Source organism: Hippopotamus amphibius, chromosome 6 (assembly GCF_030028045.1).
Source record: "Hippopotamus amphibius kiboko isolate mHipAmp2 chromosome 6, mHipAmp2.hap2, whole genome shotgun sequence".
Lineage (NCBI taxonomy): Eukaryota > Metazoa > Chordata > Mammalia > Artiodactyla > Hippopotamidae > Hippopotamus > Hippopotamus amphibius.
Window position 1 is genome coordinate 27,242,574 of NC_080191.1, and position 26,104 is coordinate 27,268,677.

General features: G+C 35.2%; 2 protein-coding genes across 2 annotated transcripts in view; both read right to left on the reverse strand.

The window, feature by feature from the left end:
* Positions 1-1,278: 1,278 nt before the first annotated feature.
* Positions 1,279-2,120, reverse strand: LOC130855484 (microtubule-associated proteins 1A/1B light chain 3B-like). The gene has a single exon (XM_057739205.1). It carries the CDS (start codon positions 1,940-1,942, stop codon positions 1,565-1,567), a length of 378 nt encoding a protein of 125 aa, XP_057595188.1. The 5' UTR covers positions 1,943-2,120; the 3' UTR covers positions 1,279-1,564.
* A 3,868-nt stretch (positions 2,121-5,988) lies between these two features.
* CEP85L (centrosomal protein 85 like) overlaps positions 5,989-26,104 on the reverse strand; it is an 82,688-nt gene continuing 62,572 nt past the window's right edge. The window contains exons 4-5 of the mRNA XM_057739204.1: positions 22,585-22,702; positions 5,989-6,222 (exon numbers count right to left, since the gene is read on the reverse strand). Of these exons, the coding sequence (XP_057595187.1) occupies positions 5,989-6,222; positions 22,585-22,702 (352 nt within the window). The remainder of the gene's footprint in view (positions 6,223-22,584; positions 22,703-26,104) is intronic.

A 26,104-nucleotide genomic window follows, 5' to 3' on the forward strand; every position in this document is an offset into this window, starting at 1 on the left:
CTTACCACATCATCTGATGAAATACGTTACTTGAACACCTACTATGGAACATACACAATTCACGATCCTAATAAATCCCAATTTGCGTAGGCTGAACCTCAGATTTTTATGTACTATTTTTTTTCTACCTTTCTACTTGAAAAATATAAATCTTTAATTCTGTAGATATACTATCTTTAAAGTTCTTTCATACACAAGATCAATTAAAAACCATGTATAAACAAACAGTTGCCTAAAGAGTAAACTCCAGACTCACATTTACTTTAAATTACCAGCCTTCCAAACATTTAACATTCTTTCAGAAGCTTACAGGGTTCTAAAATATCTTTATAGCCTTTTCTCATATTCACCAGGGAAATAAGTATCAATAATTAGTACTATAATGGATTACTCTTTCAAATTTTATTAAAGCTAATGCTTGTCTACAATCTAGTTTCTTTCATGCCTTACCTAATTTCTTTCAGGTCCAATGTAAAACAACTTTTATTAAAACAATTTCAGTTGGAAAAACAAATCACATCTCATTTCACCTGTTCATTCCATTAATAACATTAGGATCCACTTACTTCTCTGGATAAGGAGCAACAATGGTAAAACAGACAAATCCTATTATTCTGGGGGGCTTTCTGAAGACTAAAATCAAGGGTGCTGGCGTGACGATTTAGCTTGTGATCCAACAGAACTCACAGACTGTTGGCACTGGCCATGGTCTGAAAGACCATATAATCCTGTTCTTGCCTTAGCAAATCACCCTGTAAATTACAGAATTAAACATAACTAACCAGCCTATTTTTCACCACATGGTCCTTAATTTACACTTAATTGTTTAAGTGTCTTAAATGCGACATAATTGTGTCCTCAAAAAGCAGCCACTAGAATAAGTTAGTCATGCTGCCTTCTACTTTGCAAAGATGTCCTAGGTTTCTTCTTTTTCTTTGGTTGGTCAATTCTCTCCTTTGCCATCATGTCAAGCTTGCTGCTCTTGATCACAAATCTTGGCCAACATTCTCATACTGGAGACCATCTCTGTTATTTGTGGCTGCAAGCTGAATCCACACAATTACTGGATCTTGTTTTTTTGTTTGTTTGTTTTTTCAGCTCTGCTTACTGATGAGAAGCTCTTTATATTTTGCTTTTTATTTTTTTAACTTCCAAGTTTTGTGTTGTTTCAGATTAATAGAGGTTACTGAATCTGGAACATCAGTAATTACCTACGAGTAACCGGCGCATCACTAATAAATCTTTCTTTCTTTCTTTTTTTTTTTTTTTTTTTTAGAATGCAAAGTATTTTATTTTTAAACTTCTAAATTTGAAAACAAGACAGCTTAGGTTAAATAATAATAAAGGTTCCCAAAGCTGAATGTGCTCATTTGGAGCTCAGTTTTTCTGCTTGAAGTCCCAAAAAACAACTTCCTAAAACTCCTAGACAGGAACACTACTGTTTGGATGATCTGTGATTAGATGAACTGATCAATCAGTTGGTAACATCCCTTTTTTATTCCTTGGTAAATAAGGGTTTAAAAAATTCTAGAACAGATGCTTTTTTTTTTTTTTTTTTAAACTCTTACACAGACAATTTCATTCCAAAAGTCTCCTGAGAGGTGTATACCATATGCAGGAATCCATCTTCATCCTTCTCACTTTCATACACTTCACAAATCGGTGTGGACACACTCACCATGCTATGTCCATTCACTAACAGGAAGAAGGCTTGATTAGCATTGAGCTGTAAGTGCCTTCTAATTATCTTGATGAACTCACTCATGTTGACATGATCAGGCACCAGGAACTTTGTTTTATCCAGGACTGGAAGCTGCTTCTCACCTTTGTATCGTTCTATTATTACCGGGATTTTGGTAGGATGCTGCTCTCGGATAAGTCGGACATCTTCTACTCTTTGTTCGAAGGTTCGGCGCTGTTTGAAGGTCTTCTCTGACGGCATGGCGCGGCAGGCTGGGCGGGGGCGGCGAGGTGGAGGGTCCCGGGGGCTCCAGACGGCGGCTCCGACTGTGGCGACAGCGACCGCTCTTGTCTATCACTTTTTACTAATAAATCTTTCTTATTCTAGTTATAAAAAGTTAAGTTTTTTCTTTCCAGGAGGTATTATGCAATACTGAGATCATTCCTAGAAGGCAATAGGAGGGCCCCCTTTTAGAAGAGGCTTAAGAACAGATTTATTTTTCTCTATTTTAAATACAATTATTAGAACAAAATAGATTAGGGGGAAAATGTTTTTCCCTAAATTTTTTATAAATTATTATTAGAATCAAGGCACCAGCCAGAGAGTTAAATTGTCTTGAATTTTACTTCTAGCTTTTCAACAATTTCTTATCTACATGCAACTGGACAAATTACCTAACTTTTCTCAAAATTTCAGTTACCTCATTTTTTAAAAAATGGGGTATAGTATATACCTCATAGGGTTTTTGTGACATTAGGATTGAATAAGAAAATGCTTTTAATGTACATTAACAAACTATCTGGTGCATACAAGAAAGAGCTCAACAAAGAGTAACTTCCCTTGTTATTCTTACCACTTATTAAATGTTTTTCGGTCTCAGAATTGGTCTTGATCAGGGTTACTGAGGAAATGCAGAAGGAAAACAATGCAGTCTAATCTCATGTGGGCCCAGGGTGCTATTCAGTTGATGCATTATCAGTGAGTCTATTTTCTAGCTTCTATACTCCCTTCGAGAACTCGTCATCTCCATGTCCTCTGCCACAAACTCTACCCTCTATGTTAACTCACTCCTCAAGATTCACAGGTATAGACACTTCCACTCTAATTGTCTCACTTCACAGAAAGGCTCTTCCTCTTCTTTTCCAAGGGGAACTCTTCCACCTTGGCATCTGTTATCAACATTCTCCTATTTCTCCTTAGGAATGTGCTCCATCATGCACCCAGTCTGACACCTTTGATATCTCTAACTATTCTTTCCCTAGTCCTTTGTTGGGATTATCTCATTCCCTTTTCTCCCCTCATGGCAAAAATCACTTGAAAGCATTTGTTCATTCACTCAATACACCAGGGACCATGGCTGCTGCCATACATGCTACAGTGGCACGTTCAGATACACCCCTGCCTCTACAGAACTTGCAGAGCGATGTAAACACATAGTAACACTAGAACCTGTGCTAAGAGCAAAATGCTTTAAGTACACATAAGAAGGGGTTGGAGGGAAAATATATTTAAGTTGAGACTTGACAAAATATTGAGAAGTAGATGACTGCGGAGTAGGAAAAGAGAGCCAACTATTCATCAGGCAAAGAGGACACTTTACGTAAAGAACCTAATACCAGAAATAAGGTCTCACCTGTTTAGCAACTGTAAGACACTGTACCAAGACACAGTGTACCAGATGGAGACTGGTGGAGCTATATAATTACATAATTATGCAGGCTCTTTCAGGTCATGGGAAATATTTAATTCTTATTTTAAAGACAATGAGATGGCATTAGCGGGTTTTAAACCTAGTAAGAAAAATGACTGGATTTTCATTTTAAAAGGTTCATTCCTCCACACTACTAAGAATGGATTTGCAAGGCTGCAGAGCACCTAGAATGCTCACTCACTGGTAGTGGAAGTGTTAAATGGTACACATACTTGGGAGAACTTGAGTAGTTATTTTTTTTCCCTTTTAAAAAGAGTTTTATTAAGATATATTTGACATATAATAAACTGCATATATTTAAAGTGTAAAATTTGATATTTTTTCTTATTAGTCATCTGTTTTATACATAAAAAATGTATATATGGCAATCCCAATCTTGGGTAGTTTCTTATAAGTTAAGTACCTATACTATGAACCATATGACCTAGAAATTCCACTATTAGGAATTTATCCAAAAGAAATGAAAACCTATGTATACAAAAAAAAAAAAAAAGTCCAATAGAAGAACGTTCACAGCAGCCTTATTCATAATTTTCCCAAACTGCATACAATCCAAATACCCACTAACAGGACACTAGATACATTGTGAGAGATCTATACAATAGAATACAACTCAGCAATTGGTAGGAACAAACTACTGATACACGCAACGGTATAAATAAACCTCGAAGACTGAGCAAAAGAAAATACACACAAAAGAACATATACTGTATGACTCCATTTATACGAAGTCCAAGAATTCTCAGAACTAATCTATAGTGATAAAAAAGTGTTTCAGGGAAGGAAAGAAGACTGACTAGAAAGAAGTACAAGGGAACTTCTTGGATAACTGAAATATTTATGGTCTCATTTTAGACAGTTGACCTTTGAACAACAAGGGTGTAAGGGGTGTTGACCCTCCATGTAGTGGAAAATCTGTGTACAACTTATAGTTGGCCCTCTGTATCTGCTTTTCCTCCACATCCTCAGATCCAATCCTCAAATTGTGTAGTATTTACTACTGAAAAAAATCCATGTATAAGTGACTCACACAGTTAACCCGTGTTGTTAATGGGTTGGCTGTATACTATTAGCAGTATTCGTAAAAACTGAATACCCAAGATCTGCACATTGGACTGTATGTAAATTATGCTTCAATTTTTAAAAGTGTAATAAATAAAACACATAGAATTACACCAATAACAACAACAAAAGTGACTGAAGAGAATGGGAGAACAGGTAGACAGGGCAAGGGTGAATTCAGAGACACCAATGAAGAGGTCATTACAAAAGCTTTGCCAGAAGATGAGAACTTGGACTAGGCTGGTAGTGTTGGACAGGTACTATACATATTTAGAAGACAGGCTTGATTACACTTAGTTGAGCTTCTAGCATGAATAACTGAATATATGCTAATGAACATTGAAGAAAATGTTTTTATTTCATTTGAGAATAGGGCAGTCAGAAGACAAAATTAAGAACTGATTTTGGACATAAAAAGTTTGAAGTATTTTGAAGACATCCAATTAGGAGCTGTCTAATAGATAGGTAACATATAAACTGATTTTATAAAGCACTAGACAAAAAATAATAAAACAGAAAAATTTAGATAAAACATATAAATATATTTTAAAAATCACATCCACTGAATCTTCACAATTTTCACACAATCTTTTAATTAGAAGTCTCAAGTGAGAAAACATTTAACCCCTCCCACTTCTCTATGACCGATGAATATTTCCATAGCTCCCTACAGATTGTGGTATTAAATAAAGCCCCCAAAATAAAGAAAAGAAACAAGAAACAGGTACTTAAGGTACTTTCAAGTTAGTCACAATTAAATACATCATATAGTTGAGAAAGAGAAACCATGTAAAGTTTGTCAGTTTGGGATCAAAAATTTTAGCATGCACGTGTGCGCGTGTGTGTGTGTGTGTGTAATGAGTTCTCTATTAATAGCTCCAAACCTGCCTACAGAAATCCTGGTGACTGCCTCAAGATCACTTTAACGGAAGGTCAGTTAATAGCATAATAAGCTGCTTAGAACAAGAGAAATCTAAAACCAGTCCTGCAACTAAGTAGCAGCTTACGGATCTATGCCTCTTCAATAAATGAGGGCTAGCGTGTTTCCTTATCCTATTTGATCTTTAATGATGCTATAACGGAATGAGATGAAGTCTGTGAAAATACTTTAATAAAGGTGGAAAGGTCAAATAAATGTAGATATATTGTGTATATATAGGTATTTGGCTTTCAGCTACTTATTCTGAATCAAGGGCTTCAGCTTAAATAACTTGAAGTCATGTGCTTCTGAAGGAAAGACCACTTTTATTTCATTTACCAACCCTTCATATCCCAAATGACAAAGCCCAAAAAGGAAAAACAGAACAGTTATTGGTGTCACATCTCAGTGTAGGCAACTAACTTTTAACAAAAGCTTTACTATTACTTAGAAAGACATAATATAACATACAGTAGTATTTTGATCTCTCAAAATAATGCCTAGATTTTTTGTAGATAGCACAGAGTTTCTCAAAAGTTACTGTAAAACTAATCACTTCAATATAAATAAAACCTGGTACGACACCTGGCATGGAGTAGATTACAAAAAAAAAAATCATATGGTGAAGAAATGCCCTTGACCTAATTCAACTTTATTAAAAATACCTACCTTTTCCTCCAGTTTCTTCTTCTCTTCACTAAATTGGCTTATTCTTTGTTTCAGACACTGATTGAGCTGTAAAACCTCTTTCTCAGTAGATGCCAGCTTTTGCTCAAGTTCCTCTTGCTGGGCATGGGATGCTGACTGGTCTGAAAATGGACTCTGGAGGGAACTGTTCTCATATTGTGGCTATTCAGAAAGGAAAAAACATAGGTAAGACTTTAAACATTTACTTATCTTGAACAAATGGAAAGAAATTGGAAATGAGGAACAGCATAAAGAGCACACGTAGCCTTTAATGACAGACCTTGGCATAAACCCCAGCTCTCCTGCTTCCTAGTTGTGTGCCATGATCAATTCAAATTACCATCACCAAGTTACGTACAGTTCCTAGCACACAGCAGAAGCTTAATAAAAGGCAGTTATTATTTGGTTAAAAAGTGTAATTAGAGTGTAAAAAGTACATTTTAAGGAAGTGAAAGCTCTGAGGAAATAAATAAAAACTAAAGAAATATTTCCTCACAGGTGATCATTTTTAGCTAATATTAAACTCAGTAAGTATTAATAGAGTGTTTCTCCTAACTAGAAAGCAAGGTCCATGAAATCAGGAATTTTTGTCCATCTTAGCTGCTCTTATATCCCTATTTCATAGAACAGTGACTGGCACAAAATAAGTGTTCAAAAAATAATTGCTTAATGAATAAATGTATTATTCTTTTCATGAGCAGGCTTTGAAGGAGAGTCAGACAAGATCTTTTCCCTCTCCTTCCCCCTGCAGCATTACAACCTAGAAGGGGAGGGCAGGAAATACAAATATTTCCTACAGCAAATTAGAATGTGATACATGCTACAAGAGATATCAACAAAGTAATGTGAAAGTAAAGAAAGATTATTTTTCTATTTACTGAGCACATATGTTAGGCATTGTGTACTGGGGAGTCCACAGTTAATAAAACAAGGTCCCACCAGTTTAATGAAATGTCACACACAAGACAAAAACTGTCTAAGTGCTAAGATAGTTGTATGTGTAGTAGCTATGGAAAGGCTTTATAGAAGTGAACTTGAATTAGGCCTTGAAGAACTCATACTTTTTCAAAAGGTAGAGCTGCAATTCAAAAATTATATACACAGTATGGTACTGACATAAAAACAAACACATAAATCAATGGAACAGAATAGAGAGCCTAGAAAAGAACCCATACTTACATGGTCAATTAATCTATGACAAAGGAGGCAAAAATGGGGAAAAAAGCAATGGGGGAAAAACAGTCTCTTTAATAAATTATGTTGGGTAAACTGGACAGCTACATGGAAAAGAATCAAAGTGGATGCTTCCTCACACCATATACAAAAAACTCAAAATGGATTAAAGACTTAAATGTAAGACCTGAAATCATAAAACTCCTAGAAGAAAACACAAGCAGTACACTCTCTGATATCAGTTTTAGCAATTTTTTTTGGATTATGTCTCCTCAGACAAGGGCAACAAAAGCAAAAATAAACAAATGGGACCAAATTAAACCAAAAAGCCTTTGCACTATGAAGAAAACTATCAACAACAAAAAAGGTCACCTACTGAATGAGAGACGGTAATGGCAAATGATATATCTGATAAGGGGTTAATATCCAAAACATACAAAGGACTCATACAACTAAATATCAAAAAAAAAAAAATTAAAAATGGACAGAGGACCTGAAAAAATATTTTTTCAAAGAAGACATACTGATAGCCAACAGGCACATGAAAAGATGCTCAACATCACTAATCACAGAGGAAACGCACGTCAAAACCACAGTGAGATTTGACCTCACAGCTATCAGAATGGCTATCATCAGAAAGACAACAAATACCAAATGTTAGTCAGGGTGTGGAGAAAAGGAACCCTCATGCACTGCTGGAGGGAGTGCAAACTGGTGCAGCCACTGTGGAACACAGTAGGGCAGTTTCTCAATAACTAGAAATAGAACTATCATATGATCCAGCAATTCCACTCCTGGGTATTTATTTATCTGAAGAAAACAAAAACACTTAATTTGAAAAGATATATGCAACCCTATGTTCACTGCAGCAGTTTTTACAATAGCCAAGAAATGGAAGCAACCTAAGTGCCTATCAACAGATGAATGAATAAAGAAGAGGTGACACCTATACCTATCCATCCAACAGAATATTACTCAGCTATAAAATAAGATGAAATCTTGCTATTTGCGACAATATGGATGGACCTAGAGGGTATTACACTAATTGAAGTTAAATCAGGTAGAGAAAGACAAATACCATATGATTTTGCTTACACGTGGAATTTAAAAAACAAAACAAATGAACAAACATAAAACAGAAACAGTCATAGACACAGAGAACAAACAGGTGAGGGAGGTTAAGGGGTACAAACTTCTAGTTACAAAATAAATGAGTCACAGGTATGAAATGTACAGTGTGTGGAACGTGGTCAATGATAATGTAATATCTTTGTACGGTGAGTGCAGGTAACCAGACTTACTGCGGTCATCATTTTGTCATGCACAGAAATATCAAATCAATATGTTGTGCACCAGGAACTAACATAATATTGTAGGTCATTTACACTTCAAAAACTAACAAATAGACAAACTCATAGAAAAAAAGAGATCAGCTCTGTGGTTACCAGAGGCAGAGGGTCAGGAAAGGGGAAACTGGACGAAGGTAGTCAAAAGATACAAGTCTCCAGTTATAGGATAAACACGTTCTAGGGATGTAACGGACAACATGATAAGTATAATTAATGCTGCTGTATGCTATATATGAAAGTTGTTAAGAAAGTGAATCCTAAGAGTTCTCATCACAAGGAAAAAAATATGTTTTTTTCCTTTTTTTATTTTCTATTTGTATGAGATGGTGAATGTTCACTAAACTTACTGTGATAATCATTTCATGATATATGAAGGTTAATCATTATGCTGTACACCTTAAATTCATACAGTGCTGTATGTCAATTGTATCTCCAAAAAACTGGAAGGAAAAAAAAATTTTAATTTTGTAAATAGCATTTATCATGTGCATGGTATTTCAAAGACAAGAGACTCAGGCACTGCCCTTTACAAACTCAAATTCTAATCAGAAGCATAAGAAATCCTTAGATAATTATATACAGAATACAATATAGTATGGCAGCCAAAGGAAAGCCATCTTTAGTACAAAGTGTTGGGAGATGGGAGGATAAATGAAGAGAGCATTAGGAGAAGCAGGGAAGAGGCTTTACTGGAGAGGTGGCTTTTAAGATACTTTGAAAATAACGAGGATTCCAGCAGGAACAGAGAAAGGAAGAAAAGCATTCCAGAAAGAACATTTTAAAAAGGTAAAAGATGGAATATATGTAGAGAGTACCCATAAAGTTATAGGTTACAAGAGGGGGGAATATAAGAGAAAATTAAAACATCTACATGAGATCATACTTTAGAATCACGAGGTTCAGGATTCAATGTTAATTCATAGGAAATGGGAATCCAATGATGGTTCTAGAACAACAAAATAACATGTTTAAGAAGTCTGTGAACTGTTTCATAAATCTTTGTATTCCCTAGCACTTACTTTAGTGTGTAAACTCTTCGTAACTTTAGATTAAAGGGAAAAGAAAAGAGGAAAGAGGAAAAAGGACAAGAGAGTACTATACCAACTGGAAGTAATGAAGAAGATGAACTAAAGGATATGCTGAATGGATGTGAATATATCACTTTAAGAAATTATCCTAACCTATTTAGCTAAAAAAACCCAAGGAGCTGAACAAGAACACTGAGAATAGAAGGAAGAAACTCTGGAAGCAGAAGTGAGAGGATTTAGAGAAAATTATTTTCTAAGGTGCGAATGGACAAGAAATGTTAAAGATAACTAAAGGTTCGAAATTCTGAGTCTAAGTAACAGGGAAGATCATATTCTGAGCAGAGGTAAGGAGGTCATGTGGCAGAACAGGTCTAAGCAAGCACACTTAATAGGAAAATCAGAACTGTAATTGATGAATCTGTTGCAGGCTCACAGTGAAAAAGTCTGAGTCAAAAACTCCAGGGGCACCCAGTCATAGGCGACACCCGATATTCTTGAATTACACCACTGGGAGCTCTACCAGGTCTTCACAACGAATCCCTTTATACTTCAGCAGAGGGAGGAGAAAATAAACCATTTCAAAATGCACTATGTTCTTCTTAACCAGGTCTGTCCTCAGGAGAAACTATTTTACCAGAGACTAACCTACCTAGAAGGGAACTAACACACCTAGAAGGGAACTAACACATCTAGAAGGAAAAAATCCCAAACCAGCTCTCTCTAGCCTTACAAATGGGGGGAGGGTTAATATCCAACTCAGTTGCCTCTAGCCATCGTTCCCACCTGAGGGTGGGAAAGAAAAAACTAAGAAGCACTGGTTCACAGCCCAGGAGCACAGGCTCAGGAAAAGATGAAGTCAGAGGACCACAGAATGCTTCCCCTGCCCCACACCTTACCATTACATTACTAAAGTCCTATTTACCACGTTTCTTTTTATCAGTACATGTGGAGAGACTGAACAAGCATCAGAACTAGAGTCAGACATGTCACGAACATTGGAATGATCAGGCCAGACGTTTTTTAAAACTATGATTAATATGCTAAGGGCTTTAATGCTTAAGTATACAACATGCAAGAACAGATGGATAATATAAGAACAGAGATGGAAAGAATATAAAAGAAACTCTAGAGACAAAGAACACTGTAACAGAAATGAAGAATGTCTTTGATGTGTTAGTAGTAGACTGGACCTGGATCAGGAAACAATCTGAGCTTGAGGATATGATAGCAGAAACTTCCAAAACTTAAGAGCAAAAAGGAAAAAGATTGGAAAAAACAGAACAGAATATCCAAGAGCTGTGAGACAACTACAAAAGTTGTAATATACATCTTATGGGAATACCACAAGAAAAACAAAGAGAAAGAAAAGAGCAATATTTTAAACAATATGACTGAGAATTTCCCCAAATGATCACATAACACACCTCAGATCCAGGAAGCTCAGAGAACACCAAGCAGAATAAATGCCCCAAAACTACACTTAAGCATATCATATTTAAATTTTTGAAAATCAAAGATTTTAAAAAAATCTTGAAAGAAGCCAGAGGAAAAAACACCTTACCTATAGACAGGAAAAGATAAAAGCTTTATATAACTTCTCAGAAACCATGCAAGCAAGAAGAGGGTGGAGTGAAATATATGAAAGTCAGGCACTTTCTTTCCTATATCACAGCAATGAACAAGTGTAATTTGAAACTAAAAACATATTACCATTTACATGAGCACCCCAAAAAACAAAATAGTATAAATCTAACAAAATGTGTACGTACAAGATCTACACAAAGAACACAACAAAACTCTGATCAAAGATATCAAAGAAGGACAAATAAATGAAGAGATATTCCTTCACAGATAGACTCAATATTGTCAAGATGTCAAGTTCTTCCCAATTTGATCTATAGATTCAATGCAATTTCAATAAATATTCCAGCAAGTTATTTTGTGGATAGCGACAAACTGATTCTAAAGTTCATATGAAAAAACAAAAGCTCCAGAATGGCAACTTAATACTAAAGCAGAAGAACGAACCAAGATGGATCACTGACACTCCCTGACTTCGAGACTTACAGTAAAGCTACAGTAATCAAGAGTGTGTGGTACTGGGGAAAGAACAAACAGGTCAATGGAACAGAGTGGAGAGCCCAGAAACAGATCCACACAAATATAGTCAACCAATCTTTTGACAAAAGAGTGAAAGCAGTACAAAGGAGCAAAAACAGTCTTTTCAACAAGTGATTCTAGAACAATTAGACATCCAAATGCCCCCCCCCCCAAAAAAAAAGAAAATTCTAAACACAGACCTTACATCCTCCACAAAAATTAACTCAAATGGACCACAGACCCAATAAAATAACATAGGAGAAAACCCAGATGACCTTGGATATGGCAATGACTTTTAGATACATTGCCAAGAGCCATGACCCATAAAATAAACAACTGATGAGCTAGACTTCATTAAAATTTTCTACTACGCAAAAGACAATATCAAGAGAATAAAAAGACAACCCACATGCTGGAAGAAAATATTTGCAAAAGACACATCTGATAAAGAACTTGTATCCAAAATACACAAAGCACTCAAATTAAACAATAAGAAAACAAACACCACAATTTAAAAGGGGCAAAGATAGGAACAAACACCTCAAGAAAATATACAGATGGAGAATAAGCATATGAAAAGGTGTTTGACATCACAGTCTTTAGGGAATTGCAAATTAAAACAACAATGAGCTACCACTATACACTTGTTAGAATGGCCCAAGTCCAAAACACTGACAATATCAAATGTTGGTGAAGATACGGAACTTTCATTCATTGCTAGTGGGAATGCAAAGTGGTACAGCCACTTTGGAACAGCATGGCAGATACTTAAAAACTAAACATACTTTTACCATATGAATCCATAATTATATCCATTGATATTTATCCAAAGGAAGTGAAAACTTATGCCTACAAAAAACCTGCACATGCATGTTATTAGCAGCTTTATTCACAACTGCTGAAATCTGGAATCAACTAATATTTCCTTCAGTAGGTGAATGGATAAACTGGTACATCCAGACAAGGAATATTATTCAGTGATAAAAAGAAATGAGCCATCGATACATGAAAAGACATATAGGAAACTTAAATGTATACTTACTAAGTGAAAGAAGCCAACCCGAAAGGCTATATTCCAACTACGCAACATTAAAAAGATTAGTTGCTGCCAGAGGTTAAGGGGCAGGGAGGCAGAATAGGCAGAGCACAGATTTTTAGGGCAGTGAAACTATTCTGTATGATACTAGAATTGTGAATATATATCATTATACATTTGTCCAAACCCACAGAATGTACAACACCAAGTGTGAATTAACTCTAATGTAAACTATGGGCTTCAGGTGATAAGGATGTGTCAATACAGGTTTAACTGTAACAAAAGTACCCTTTAATACAAGATGTCAATAGTGGAGGAAGTTGTGGGTGTGTGGGGAACTCAGTATGGGAACTCTCTGTACTGACTGCTCAATCTTGCTGTGAACCTAAAACTTCCCTAAATTATATCATTTATTAATTCTACAAAAAAGTTAATACAAGTGTTTTATTATAATTAAATGTACACATTATTGGAAACCCACTGGAAAATGATGAACTAAAAATAATAGGGCTTATGGAAAAGTAGGAATAAGAATAATCCACTCAAAACCTATCCAACTTTAAATCAGATCACTAATGAAGACAGTAACCAGGGAGTAAGCTGAACATTCTGGGCAGGCAGCCATGGTTGATATTAAATACAGCCAAAATGCTGGTGTCACTTTGATCAGAGCAGGTGTGGTGGGTGTTGAGATGATGAAGGTAGAACTCTGCAACAGAGGGACTGCCATCCAGATGGGCAGGAGGAAATACAACCTGCCATGAGTTGGAAACCACTAGCCGAGGAAGTGCACCTCTCAAGCAAGGACAGGTCCTCACAATTTTCTTTAAATGAAGCTTGAAGAGGCTTCTGTTGCCAACACAGTAGGTGAGCCTAGGTCTTTTTTACAGCCTGCCAAAAATTCTAATTTTACCCCCATTATTCTAACTCACCTTGCCCAGAAAAACAAAACAAAACAAAAACACGGATGAACCAATGAGACTTGAAAACTATGCTGACATCATTCTCCTATTTATCATTCCTGTATGAGCAAATTTGCACTACAGAAATGTGTTTTGCTGCTAGACGAGCTGTAGCTGAACCTCCAGATGAAATTAAGCAGAGAGAAAAGTCTAAAGCTGAAGAGCTTTAATTTCTACCTTTAATAAGATCTTTTCAGCCTTTACACCTACTTTCTCTAAGTGTCATACAACCACTAATTCTGGAGAAGGTCTTTCTTCCCTTCATTTCTATGGCAATACCCCACCCCACCTCCCATTCTCTTTCACATGTTGTGTTCTTCTAGTACCTTCTAGAACACTACTGTTCCTGTCTTTACTTCTGAATCCCATTTTCTTCACTCCCTGCAACAGCTAATCACGCCCAAGGATTCAACAACTATGCAGGTAGACTGACAACTCCTAAATCTCTAATCTCTCCCTCAGACCTGTACCTGGGAATCCAACCTCCCTCATCTCAGTCCCAAATTTATAATACATAAGCTTCACTCATTATTTTTCTCCTCTAAACCTATTCCTAATGGAGTGGTCTCTATTCTTGTCACTGACAATACAAACCAATCAATTTTCCCCACCTGAAACTAGGCAATCATCTCTTTCATCACATTAATGTCACTAAATCTAGCCCATGCTTGGTCACACAGATGTTTAATAAGTACTCTTCTTCTCATCCTGACCAACACTGTTTTAAAATTCAGGTGTTCACTTAACTTTCAGATTACTGAGATAGCCTCTAGACTGTTTCCCTGCCTCCAAAACCATCTTAAATGCAGTCTCTATTATGCCACTGGAATAATCAAACCAAGATATTTGGGTTAGTGAAAGACGGTGCTATTAGTAATTATTCTAGTTCAACAGACATTAACTGGAATTGTCCCTAAATTGGGGACAAATGGAGCCCTTAATTCTCAAGCCTTTGATACAACTTGACCCCTGCTTACCTCTTCAACCACATTTCTTACCACTATACTCTTCTCTCATTTTATACTTCATCCTTACAGAAGAATTTGTAGTTTTCCAAATGCATTACCTCCTTTCTTGCCTTTATGCCTGTTTGCATGCAGTATACTATGCCTCAAATACTATTCTGCCACCTCCTTCATCTGGATGTTTTCTTTTAGTCCATCCGGTTCTCAGATTAGATATCCCTTCCCTATAGGAAGCTTAACCTGACCTTTGGAAGGCTGGTTTGTATGCTTTCAGTATGAGTTCCTATAGTTCTTCAAATATATCCCTCTTGGGTACCTCTAACATAAGGCAATTGTCTGATGTTTATCTATGTTCTTCATTAGATTGTACACACTTTGAGGGAAAGACCAACTTCACTTACATATTACTAAAGCCTAAACAGTGCCTTATCCATAGTAAACATAATTTTTGAAGAAATGGATAAACATGTTTTTTGATATAGTCTCCCTTTGTGAACTTCAAGTTCCATGAAGACAGAAACTGTTCTTCACTTTTGTGGGCCCGGCATTTAACACATTAGATATTTATATTCTGTTCAATCAGCTCCTTTGCAAAGGTGGGATTCATTTATAAAACGCTCATTAGAACCAAAGGACTTGGGAGTAGAAAAAATAGCTGAAGGAAAAAGGAACAGAAAAAGATGATATAAATGGAAAGGAAAAGAATAAAATGGAAAGAAAAAAGGAATGATGCCTCAATAAAGCTTAAGAATAATCATTTGATTGGTCTTTCAAAAGAAGAGTTCTCTTTCTTCTTCAGTTTTTAACAAAAAAGGAAAAAGGGTCTTTCACATTTGGGTTTTTTCCATGCAAACCTGTTAACCACAGGTTGAAATTTTGGTATAAGGTATTATAAGCACAAATTACTCCTTGGTTCTACCAATTTCACTATTGAAACAACCTAGGAAGTTTGGATTTCAGGATAAAGAGCTGGTTCTTATTTTCTACCTATGAGACTTAGCAATGTCTAGTTCTCAGGTCATTTTGATCGTAAGGTTATTCAAAGTTTTTAATAGGCAAATAGACATTACTTCTCAAGAATATATTTTTCATTGATAAATTAATAAAAAGCCTTTTTATTTCAAAACATACTTTTTAAATCTAGAATATACAGAATATTAAAAGTATAATTCCCTTTTTAAAATATACTAGAAATTAGGGTGAACAAGTTATAGACCCCAAAAATGTGCATATACAAAATGTTGTGCATAAAAAATAATGTTGATAAATCCAAGGAAAAAAATTCCTTTTCTGCTCTTTACAGAAATAGAACAAAAATCCCTAAAATTTGTGTAGAACCAGAAAAGACCCTGGACAGCCAAAGCAACACTGAGAAAAAAGAACAAAACCAGAGGCATTATACTTCTAGACTCCAAACTATACTACAAAGCCACAGTAATAAAAACAGTTTGGTACTGGCACAAAAATAAACACACTGACCAATGAAACAGAACAAGAGCCCCAGAATTAAACCCCAGAATTTAAGGTCTACTAATAGTCAACAAGAAGTGAAGAATACCCAATAGGTATGGTGCTGGGAAAACTGGAAAAATACATGCACAGCAATGAAATTGGACCCCTATCTCACATCACTCACAAAAATTAACTCAAAATGGACCAAAGACTTAAACATAAGACCTGATACCATAAAACTCCTAAAAGAAAACACAGGGAAGAAGCTGACTGATATCTGTCATGGCAATGATTTTTTTTGACAAGATGCCAAAAGGAGAAGCAACAAAAGCAAAAATTAACAAGAGACTAATCAAACTCAAACGCTCTGTACAGCAAAAGAAACAATTAACAAAATGAAAAGACAACCTATAGAATGGGAGAACATTTTGCAAACCCTGTATCAAATAAGGGGTTAATATCCAAAATATATTAAAAAAATTCATCCAATTTAACAAAAAACAATGATTAAAAAATAGGCAGAACTAAATACACAGTCTTCCAAAGAGGACATCAAAATGACCAACAGACACATGAAAAGATGTTCAACATCACTAATCATCAGGGAAATACAAATCAAAACCAAAATGAGATCTTACCTCCCACCTGTTAGAACGGTTATCGTAAAGAAGACGAGACAACAGGTGCTGGTGAGGATGTGGTGGAAAGGGAACCCTTAAACATGGTTAGTGGGAATGTAAATTGGAATGGCCACTACAGAAAGCAAGATGAAGGTTCCTCAAAAAAATAAAAAACAATTCTACCATATGATCCAGCAATTCCATCTCTGGGCATATACGCAAAGGAAACGAAAACAGGATTTCTACAAGATACATGCACTCCCATGGTTATTGCAGAATTATTCACAATAGCCAAGATACAGAAACAATCCAATGTCCATCAACAGTTGAATGGATAAAAGATGTAATACACAATGGAATATTATTCAGCCATGAGAAAGGAGGATATCTCCATTTGAGACAACATGGATAGACCCTGAGCACATTACGCTAAGTGAGATATATCAGAGAATGCCTAGTATTGTATGATATCACTTACATGTGGAATCTAAAAAAGTTAAACCTGTAAAAAACAGAGAGTACCTCCTTACTAAAGATGGGCGGTGGGCCGTGGGGTAGTGCCCACAGGGGATGAGAGTGATGGTGTTTAAGGGTAAAACTTTAACAAGCAGTAAATATGCCATAAAAACCTAATGCACAGTGTAATGAATACAATTACATTGTGCTATAATTATGTAATGTGATGAAACCACAATAGCAATCATATTACATACAAATGTGTCAAAGTAACATGCCACACACATTAAACTTACACTGTATTACATGTCAAATTTGTTCAATAAAAAAATGAAGACAAATAAAAACACTATTCACATGCCAAAAAAATTCCTTCACTAAAGAAAATTTTATTATCATATTAGTCTTTTCTCCTAAACCTTTGCCGTTTTATCCACTCTCTGTATCAATATATTTAAAAAATTGTTTATCATATATTTATCATATCCATTTAGTACTTAGGGTTTTCCTTGCATTTCCTTTTATTAACTTCACTTATCTTTTAAAATGAATTTCTTAACAATATTTTAATTTCCCACACACTTTAAAATTCTTCTAATATTTTTAGCAGCCCCATTTTCTTTATCTTTCCAGATATTTCTATCTGTCCTTGCAGACTGACTTAGAGAGCCCTCTTCTGGCCTGATGCTGTGTCAAAAAACATTTTGTTCAGCTTGCAGATAATGTAAGTTTTATATGCTTTTGCTAATATACTAATTCAAGTAAAACCTTTATTCGGAATAATAAAGTTATAAGGAGAAACTGCATGGCTCTATTAAAATACCCTTATTAAAGCAAATTATACTACTTAAGTAGTATAGTAATACCACTTTCAAATAACTGTACACTATTAACGTCAGTAAGCTAGAGCCTATCATGTGATGGAACTTGTAGATGAAACCACACAATAACAAGGTATTTGATATATTAGTAACTGAAGTATGATAATCTGGAGTCTCTGTTAAGTGCCTCTGCTTCAAATAAATCTGATAGTTATTTGGTCTTTAATATGTTCTGATTTTAATGTAACAATGCCTTTAATAAAACTACAAGTTTGAAAATATAATGGAGGAAAAAATTCCACTTAAATTTTTTTTAATTCTGGGAATAAAGATGTTAATGAAAATGACCAAACAGAGGTATATACCACCATAAAGTAATCTGCCAATAGTTTTTTTCTTTTGAAAATAAGCCAATTATAAAGTTTATTTAGAAATATATAAAAACAAAATTTAAGGACAATTCTTAAAAACAGTAATTATGAAGAAAGTAGTCCTTCTGGGAATATAAATTTTGTTATAAGGCCTCAGAGACCCTATGTCTGTGATCCCATTAGACTGAACTCCCAAGGGCAAAACTAATCTTGTTCACATTTCTATTCCTAGCATAGCTAGACACTGCCTAACCTATAGTGAACACAAAAAATTTTAAAGGAATGGGTAAATGTGTTTGCCTATATGGTCTCTCCCTTTATAGTTTGAGATTCATGAAGGCAGGAAATATTTTTCACTTTTGTGACCTCAGAATTTAAATTTAGCACAGTGGATGTTTAATAACTGTTTATTAAATGGGTTCATTTGTAAAATGGGTTTATTTACAAAATACTCATTAGAATTAGAGAGACTTTGTGGTAGAAAAAAATAAAGGAAAAAATTACAAAATGATATAAATAGAATGAACATATGACAAATTCAGAAAATGAGTTTTCATATCAAATTAAAGGAAAAAAGTTAATTTCTTTTACATATAAAGGTTCATAAAATCAACAAGCAAAAAATACAGAAAAAATAAGGAAAAATATGAAAAAACAATTCACAGAAAAAGAAATATGAATGGGTCTTAAATAGAAAAAGAAGTTCTAATCACTCTTAGGAGAAATACTAAAACCGTATGGAGAAAACAAGAAAAAGATCTCATCAACAACCTGACTTTACAACATAAGGAACTGGAAAAAGAAGAACAAACTAAACCCAAAGCTATCAGAAGGAAGAAAATAAAGATTAGGGCAGAGATAAATGAAAAACAGAGAAGAGAAAAATAATAGAGAAAATAAATGAAACCAAAAGTTGGTTCTTTGAAAAGAACAAAATTGACAAACCTTTAGCTAGATGGCCTAAGGAAAAAAAAAAAGACTCAAATTACTAAAATCAGATATTTAAACGGCAATAATAACTTGATTCTATCAAAAAAAAGATTATAAGAGAGTAGCATGAAGCATTAACTGTGTCAACAAATTGGATAAACTAGATGAAATGAGCAAATTCCTAGAAGCAAACCTACTAACACTAAATCATGAAGAAGCAGAAAATGTGAGTAGACCTATAACTAGTAAGGAGACTGAACCAGTAATCAAAAATCTCCAAACAAAGAAAAGCCTGAACCTGACAGCTTCACTGGCAAATTCTACCAAACATTTAAAGAAGAACTAACACCGATCTATCTCAAAAATTTCTAAAAACTGGAAGAGGAGGGAACACATGGCTAACTCATTCTGAGGGCAGCATTATTCTGAAACCAAAGCCAGATGAAGACACTACAAGAAAACTATAGACCAACATCCCTTTTGAACACTGATGCAAAAACCCTCAACAAAATATTAGCAAACTGAATTTAGCAGTATATAAAAAGGATTATACTCCATGACTAAGTGGGATTTATTCCTGGGATGTAAGGATGGTTTAACATACAAAAAGTCAATCCATGTAATATAGCACAAAAACAGCATGAAAGAAAAAACAATCATCTCAACTGATGCTGAAAGCGCACATAGCAAAATCTGACATCCCTTTATGATAAAAAAAAAAACACTCAAAAAGCTAGGAATAGAAGGAAAATACTCAACATAATAAAAGCTATATAGAAAAAACTCAGAGCAAACATCATACTCAATGGTGAAAGACTGAAAGCATCTGCTCTAAGATCAGGAAAAAGGATTCCCACTTCCAACATTTCTACTGAATAGAGTACTGAAACTTCTAGCTAGAGCAATTAGGCAAGAAAAAGAAATTAAAGGCATCCAAGCTGAAAAGGAAGATGTAAAATTATCACTATTCACAGATGATGTGATCATACACATTCTTTAGAGATAAAGAATGGATTCAGAATACAAATTCAATACACAAAATTTAGTTGCATCTCTATAAGAGGAAATATGAAAACAATTCCATTTACAATAGTATCAAGAAAAATAAAATACTTAAGATGTAACTTAACCAAAGAAGTAAAAGAACTGTACAATGAAAACTACAAAGCACTTCTGAAAGAAACAAGATGACACAAATAAATGGAAATATATCCCATGTTCATGGACAGAAAAACTTAGTATTATTAATCTGTCAATGCTACTCTCTCAAAGTGATCTACAGATTCAAATGCAATCCCTATCAAAATCCCTATGCAAAATTTTTTTTGCATAAATAGAAAAACCCACCCTAAAATTCATACGGAATCTCAGGGGACTACAAATAACCAAAGCAATCTTGAAAAAGAGGGACAGAGGAGGACTCACACTTTGTAATTTCAAAATTTTCTACAAAGCTATAGCAATCAAGACAGTGTGGTACTGGCATAAAGAGAGACATATATAGACCAATGGAATAGAACAGCGAACCCAGAAATAAACCCTCACATATACGGTCAAATGATTTTTGACAAAGTACCAAGACAATTCAATGGGGAAAAGATAGTCTTTTCAACAAATGATGCTGGGAAAACTGGATATCCACATGCAAAAAGAATGAATTTGGACCCTTACCTAACACCAGATACAAAAATTAACTTGTAATGGACCTAAGACTTAAATGTGAGACCTAAAACTATAAAACTCTTAGAAGAACACATGTGGCAAAAGCTGCATGACACTGGATTTGGCAATGATTTCTTGGTTATGACACCGAAGACACAGGCAATAAAAGAAAAAGTAGACAAATTGGACTCCATGAAAATTTTTAAATCTTGTGCATGAAAAGACACAAAAGACTATCAACAGAGTAAAAAGGCAACCCACAGAATGAGAAAAAAATTTGCAAATCATATATCTAACAAAGGATTAATATTCAGAATAGAGACCCTCTAAAACTCAATAAAGAAAAAACAAAAAGCCCAATTAAAAAACGTGCAAAGGACTTGACAGACATTTCTCCAGAGAAGATATACAAGCAGCCAATAAGCACATGAAGATGCTCAACATCATTAATCATTAGGAAAATGCAAATCGAAATTACAAGATGTAATAACCATCTGGATGGCTACTATCAAAAACCAGAAAATAACAAGTACCAGTGACAATGTGGAAAAACTAGAACACTTGTACACTGTTGGTGGGAATGCAAAATGGTACCACCACTGTAAAACAGTGTGGCAGTTCCTCAAAAAATTAAACGGAATTACCATATGATCCAGCAATTCCATTTCTGGGTATATACTCAAAAGCACTGAAAAAAGGGTCCCAAAGAGATATTTGTAAACCCATGTTCAAATAAATAATATAAAAAATGTTCATAGCAGCATTATTCACTATAGCTAAAATGTGGAGTCAACCCCAGTATCCACTGAAAGATGAGTGGAAAAGCAAAATATGCTATACATACAATGGGATATTATTCAGCATTAAAAAATGAAATTCTGACACATGCTACAACATGGATGAACCTTGAGGATATTATGCTAACTGAAATATGCTAGTCACAAAAAGACAAATACTGTATAATTCCACTTAACATGAGATACCTGGAGTAATAAAAATTATAGAGACACAAAGCAGAACGGTAGTTGCCAGGGGGTGGGAGTGAAATGGGGAGTTACTGCTTAATGAGTATAGAGTTTCACTTTTATAAGATTATGCATAATAGTCCCAAACTAGAAACAACCCAAATTTTGACAAGTAGAGACAGGTTGAATAAATTATGCTGTCTCCATAAAATGGGAAATCAAGCAGCTGTAAAAGCAAAGCAAAGGGATGCTGCCTATGTAAATAATACGAAAATAATCACTGTATTTTATATAATTTTATAAAATATAAAGGAAAAAAGCAAGGTGTTGAATATTGTATATATTTTGATACTTTTTGTGAAGGTAGGAGGATAAAATACATTTATATCTGTTAGTTGTGATATACGTCAACTCTGGAAGGCTACGCTAGAAACTGATAATAGTAGTTCCTGTTTGTGTGGGGAAAGGATGTGAACTGGACAGATGGAAAACAGCACTTGGACATGTTTTACTACACATATAAATATGAACCATGTGAACAGATTATTAAGTCCAAAAAATGTCCTAATCTTACAAGCTTAGTATATAACACGTTTTACTAATAAAACAACTACAAAATCCTTTGTAATCTTACCTGCAAACTAGCCACATAAGAATCCTCACAATTTACATAATGTCCTAACATTGCATGTTGTGCTCGTAATTCATTATCCCTTATTCTTTCATGCAGGTGAGTAATTTGTTGCTTCTGCCTGCAAAACATAAATTGAGGTGTCACATTACAAAAAAATATACTTTTCTAAGTGATAATTAAAAGCAGAACTTTCAGTATTCTAATTTGGCATAGAGTTAAAAGTATGATCAATCTTAAAATTCATAACAGGAAATCTTTTTAAACCACAGTACCATGATATACGTTAAACACAGAAAAAGTTTATATTGTAGAGTACACTTCTGACACCTTAAAGAACATAATCTCTTGAAGAACACTCTTCTTAGATTCTAACAAAGCCATGCTTTGCTTTCTTTCCTCTTGTTGCCTAACATAAAAACTGTTTCATCCTCATATTATTATTTCCATTCATCCAAATTTTGTTCAACATTTAATACCAGTTGAAGCTTCTGAAAATTTCATTGTCAAGGGTGAGATGTAATATCATCTAGCTCAACTGCTGTGCTATGCCTGCATCTTATCTACAACATCCAGGTTGTATGGTCTACACATAAACATCACCAATGATGGAGAACTCACATAGTGGCAGATTTGCATCTCTGCATAGCACTAAAATTTCACTTTAATATAATTTTATGCTGGAACCAGACACAGTGAAGTTCAGATATTTCCTCAGCGGATCATGGCTTACTTTAATCAAATTATTTTTTTGTGAATAGATATCCTTAATCATTTGAAAACTATTATGTGCCAGGCAACACGCTAAGAGCTTTTTATGTACTATCATTAATCTTCAAAAATTTAATAATAAATCTCATAGTAAGGTCATGAGAGAGAGAGTGAGAGAGCAAGACAGAACGAGAGCCCACTTTAAAGGAATAATAAAGATACATGTGGGTACACAAATAGCTTGATGTTTTCCAAAATTACTTACAAAATAACTTTTGGAGCAAGTTCAGACTACATCAAAGAGCTTATTCTATTCAGAGCTGTTTTTATTTATTTTTCAGATATGCTATCCTTTAATAACATCCACATAGAAAACATCAAATAGGAAATAGATAAGCTGGGAGAGATTAGTCACATGGTTCTTCTCAAATAATGTAAAACTTTACAAAGAAAACTAAACTTCCCCTTCCAGCCACGATGGAGCAACAGGAATCAGTTTTGCCCTTCCGCTTGACATAATTACAAAACGGAACAAAAGACTCTCAAGACACCGGACAACAGGCAATTAGTCACAGTGACTTCCGGTGGACAATAATTATTTGAGTCCTAAGATTGCCAGAGATTACTGTTTCAAGCCTCTGAACAGGGAAAGAGACCTCTCTGAATTGAAAAAACATAGCTGGGAATCTGGAGAAACCAAGGCAGCTAGAGTTCACAGTGCAGACCCACCCTTGAGTATTTAGTTGAGGGTTTTTTTTTTTTCCCATCTTTATTGGAGTATAATCGCTTTACAGTATTATGTTATTTTCTGCTGTACAACAAAGTGAATCAGCTATATGTATACATATATCCCCATATCCCCTCCCTCCCACCCTCCCTATCCCACCCCTTTAGGTCTTCACAAAGCAACAAGCTGATCTCCCTGTGCTCTGTAGCAGCTTCCCACTAGCTATCTATTTTACATTTGGTAGTGTGTATATGTCAATGCTACTCTCTCACTAAGTTCCAGCCTTCCCCCAACCCTGTGTCCTCAAGTCTATTCTCTACGTCCGAATCTCTATTCTTGCCCTGTCACTAGGTTCATCAGTGCCATTTTTCTAGATTCCATATATACATGCGTTAGTATACAGTATTTTTCTTTTTCTGATTTACTTCACTCTGTATGATAGACTCTAGATCCATTCATCTCACTACAAAGAGCTCAATTTCATTCCTTTTTATGGTTGAGTAATATTCCATTGTATATATGTGCCACATCTTTATCCATTCATCTGTCGATATAGGTTTTTTAATTAATTTATTATTTACTTATTTATTTATTTTATTGGCTGTGCTGGGTCTTCGTTGCTGCACACAGGCTTTCTCTAGTTGCGGCGAGCGGGGGCTACTCTTCATTGTGCTGTGTGGGCTTCTCACTGCGGTGGCCTCTCGTTGCAGAGCACGGGCTCTAGGTGCGTGGGCTTCAGTAGTTGTGGCACATGGGCTCAACAGCTGTGGCTCACGGGCTCTAGAGCGCAGGCTCAATAGTTGTGGCGCACGGACTTAGTTGCTCCGCAGCATGTGGGATCTTCCTGGGGCAGGAATCAAACCCGTGTCCCCTGCATTGGCAGGTGGATTCTTACCCACTGTGCCACCTAGGAAATCCACCTAGGAAGTCCAATATAGTTTTAATAGTGTGTTTCTATCTAAGTTATTCTGGTTGTTTATATCCAGGTATACAACATTATAAAATCAATTTCTAAATCTATTTTGTTTCAAGGTCAATTGCTACACTGTGTGCAATTCAATTCTGACACTAAATACCTTAAGTTAGCACCAGACTCCATAGCTTTAAGGGCATCCCAACAAGAAAGCCTCACTTCAGATGCCAGATTCAAGTGGGATCCCCAGGTCACCCACACTTCTAACCAACTGGTTGCAAATCTGGGGAGTTCCCAGAGTTTTTATGATAGAATTTCATTGTGTGAGTATGACTGATTAAATCACTGGCTGTGTCACTGAACTCCACCTCTAGCCTCCTCCTCTCCCTGGAGGTTGGACTGGCTCAAAGTCCCAGCCTTCTGATCACAGGGTTGGTCTCTCTGGTGAATAGCCCCCATCCCGAAGCTGCTATCCAGGCCCCAAGAATCACCTTATTAGCATAAATGCAGGTGTGTTAACAGCAACAGCATAGGTTAACCAACAACCTTAACCTCTTTTTCATTAAAATGAGGCTATTTCCTCTGAATGAATATTTAGTGACTTCCTATTCTAAGTAATAAAATTTACATGAAACTGTCTCTTCTGTGAAGAGATCAGAGTCTACTTAAGAAAGATAAGCATGTAAACATAACTATTATATGTACAAAACATGTATAATGCGGCTACTATTTGCTGATGGCCACTATGCATCAGACAGTACTAGGGCTTTTTACACACAGTCATTCACTTAACCCTCATGCTATACAACTAGGTGCGAGAGCGGAGTTGCCTAGAACAGTGACCCTCAAAAACCTCTTTTTTGCTTAAATGGTGAAAGTCCTTGTACCCAGGTAGATGAGAAGATCAATATGCAAAAGGTCAAGTACCTTATTCAGAATTACCTAAATGGTTAGTATCAAATATAAAGAATTAGAAACCAGGTTTCCTCCTTTTTTTCCTGAGTTGTTTTTGAAATTAACCTATTTGCTTTTTCTCACAAGACGGGGAACATTTAAGAACAGTTTCCTTTTCTTTAAAATTTTTAAATTTTTTATTTTATATCAGAGTATAGTTGATTAGCAATGTTGTGTTAGTTTCAGGTCTATAGCAAAGTGATTCAGTTATATATATA

Excerpts from the sequence above, each read along its gene's own strand:
- LOC130855484 (XM_057739205.1), bottom strand. The coding sequence starts at position 1,942 with ATGCCGTCAGAGAAGACCTTCAAACAGCGCCGAACCTTCGAACAAAGA.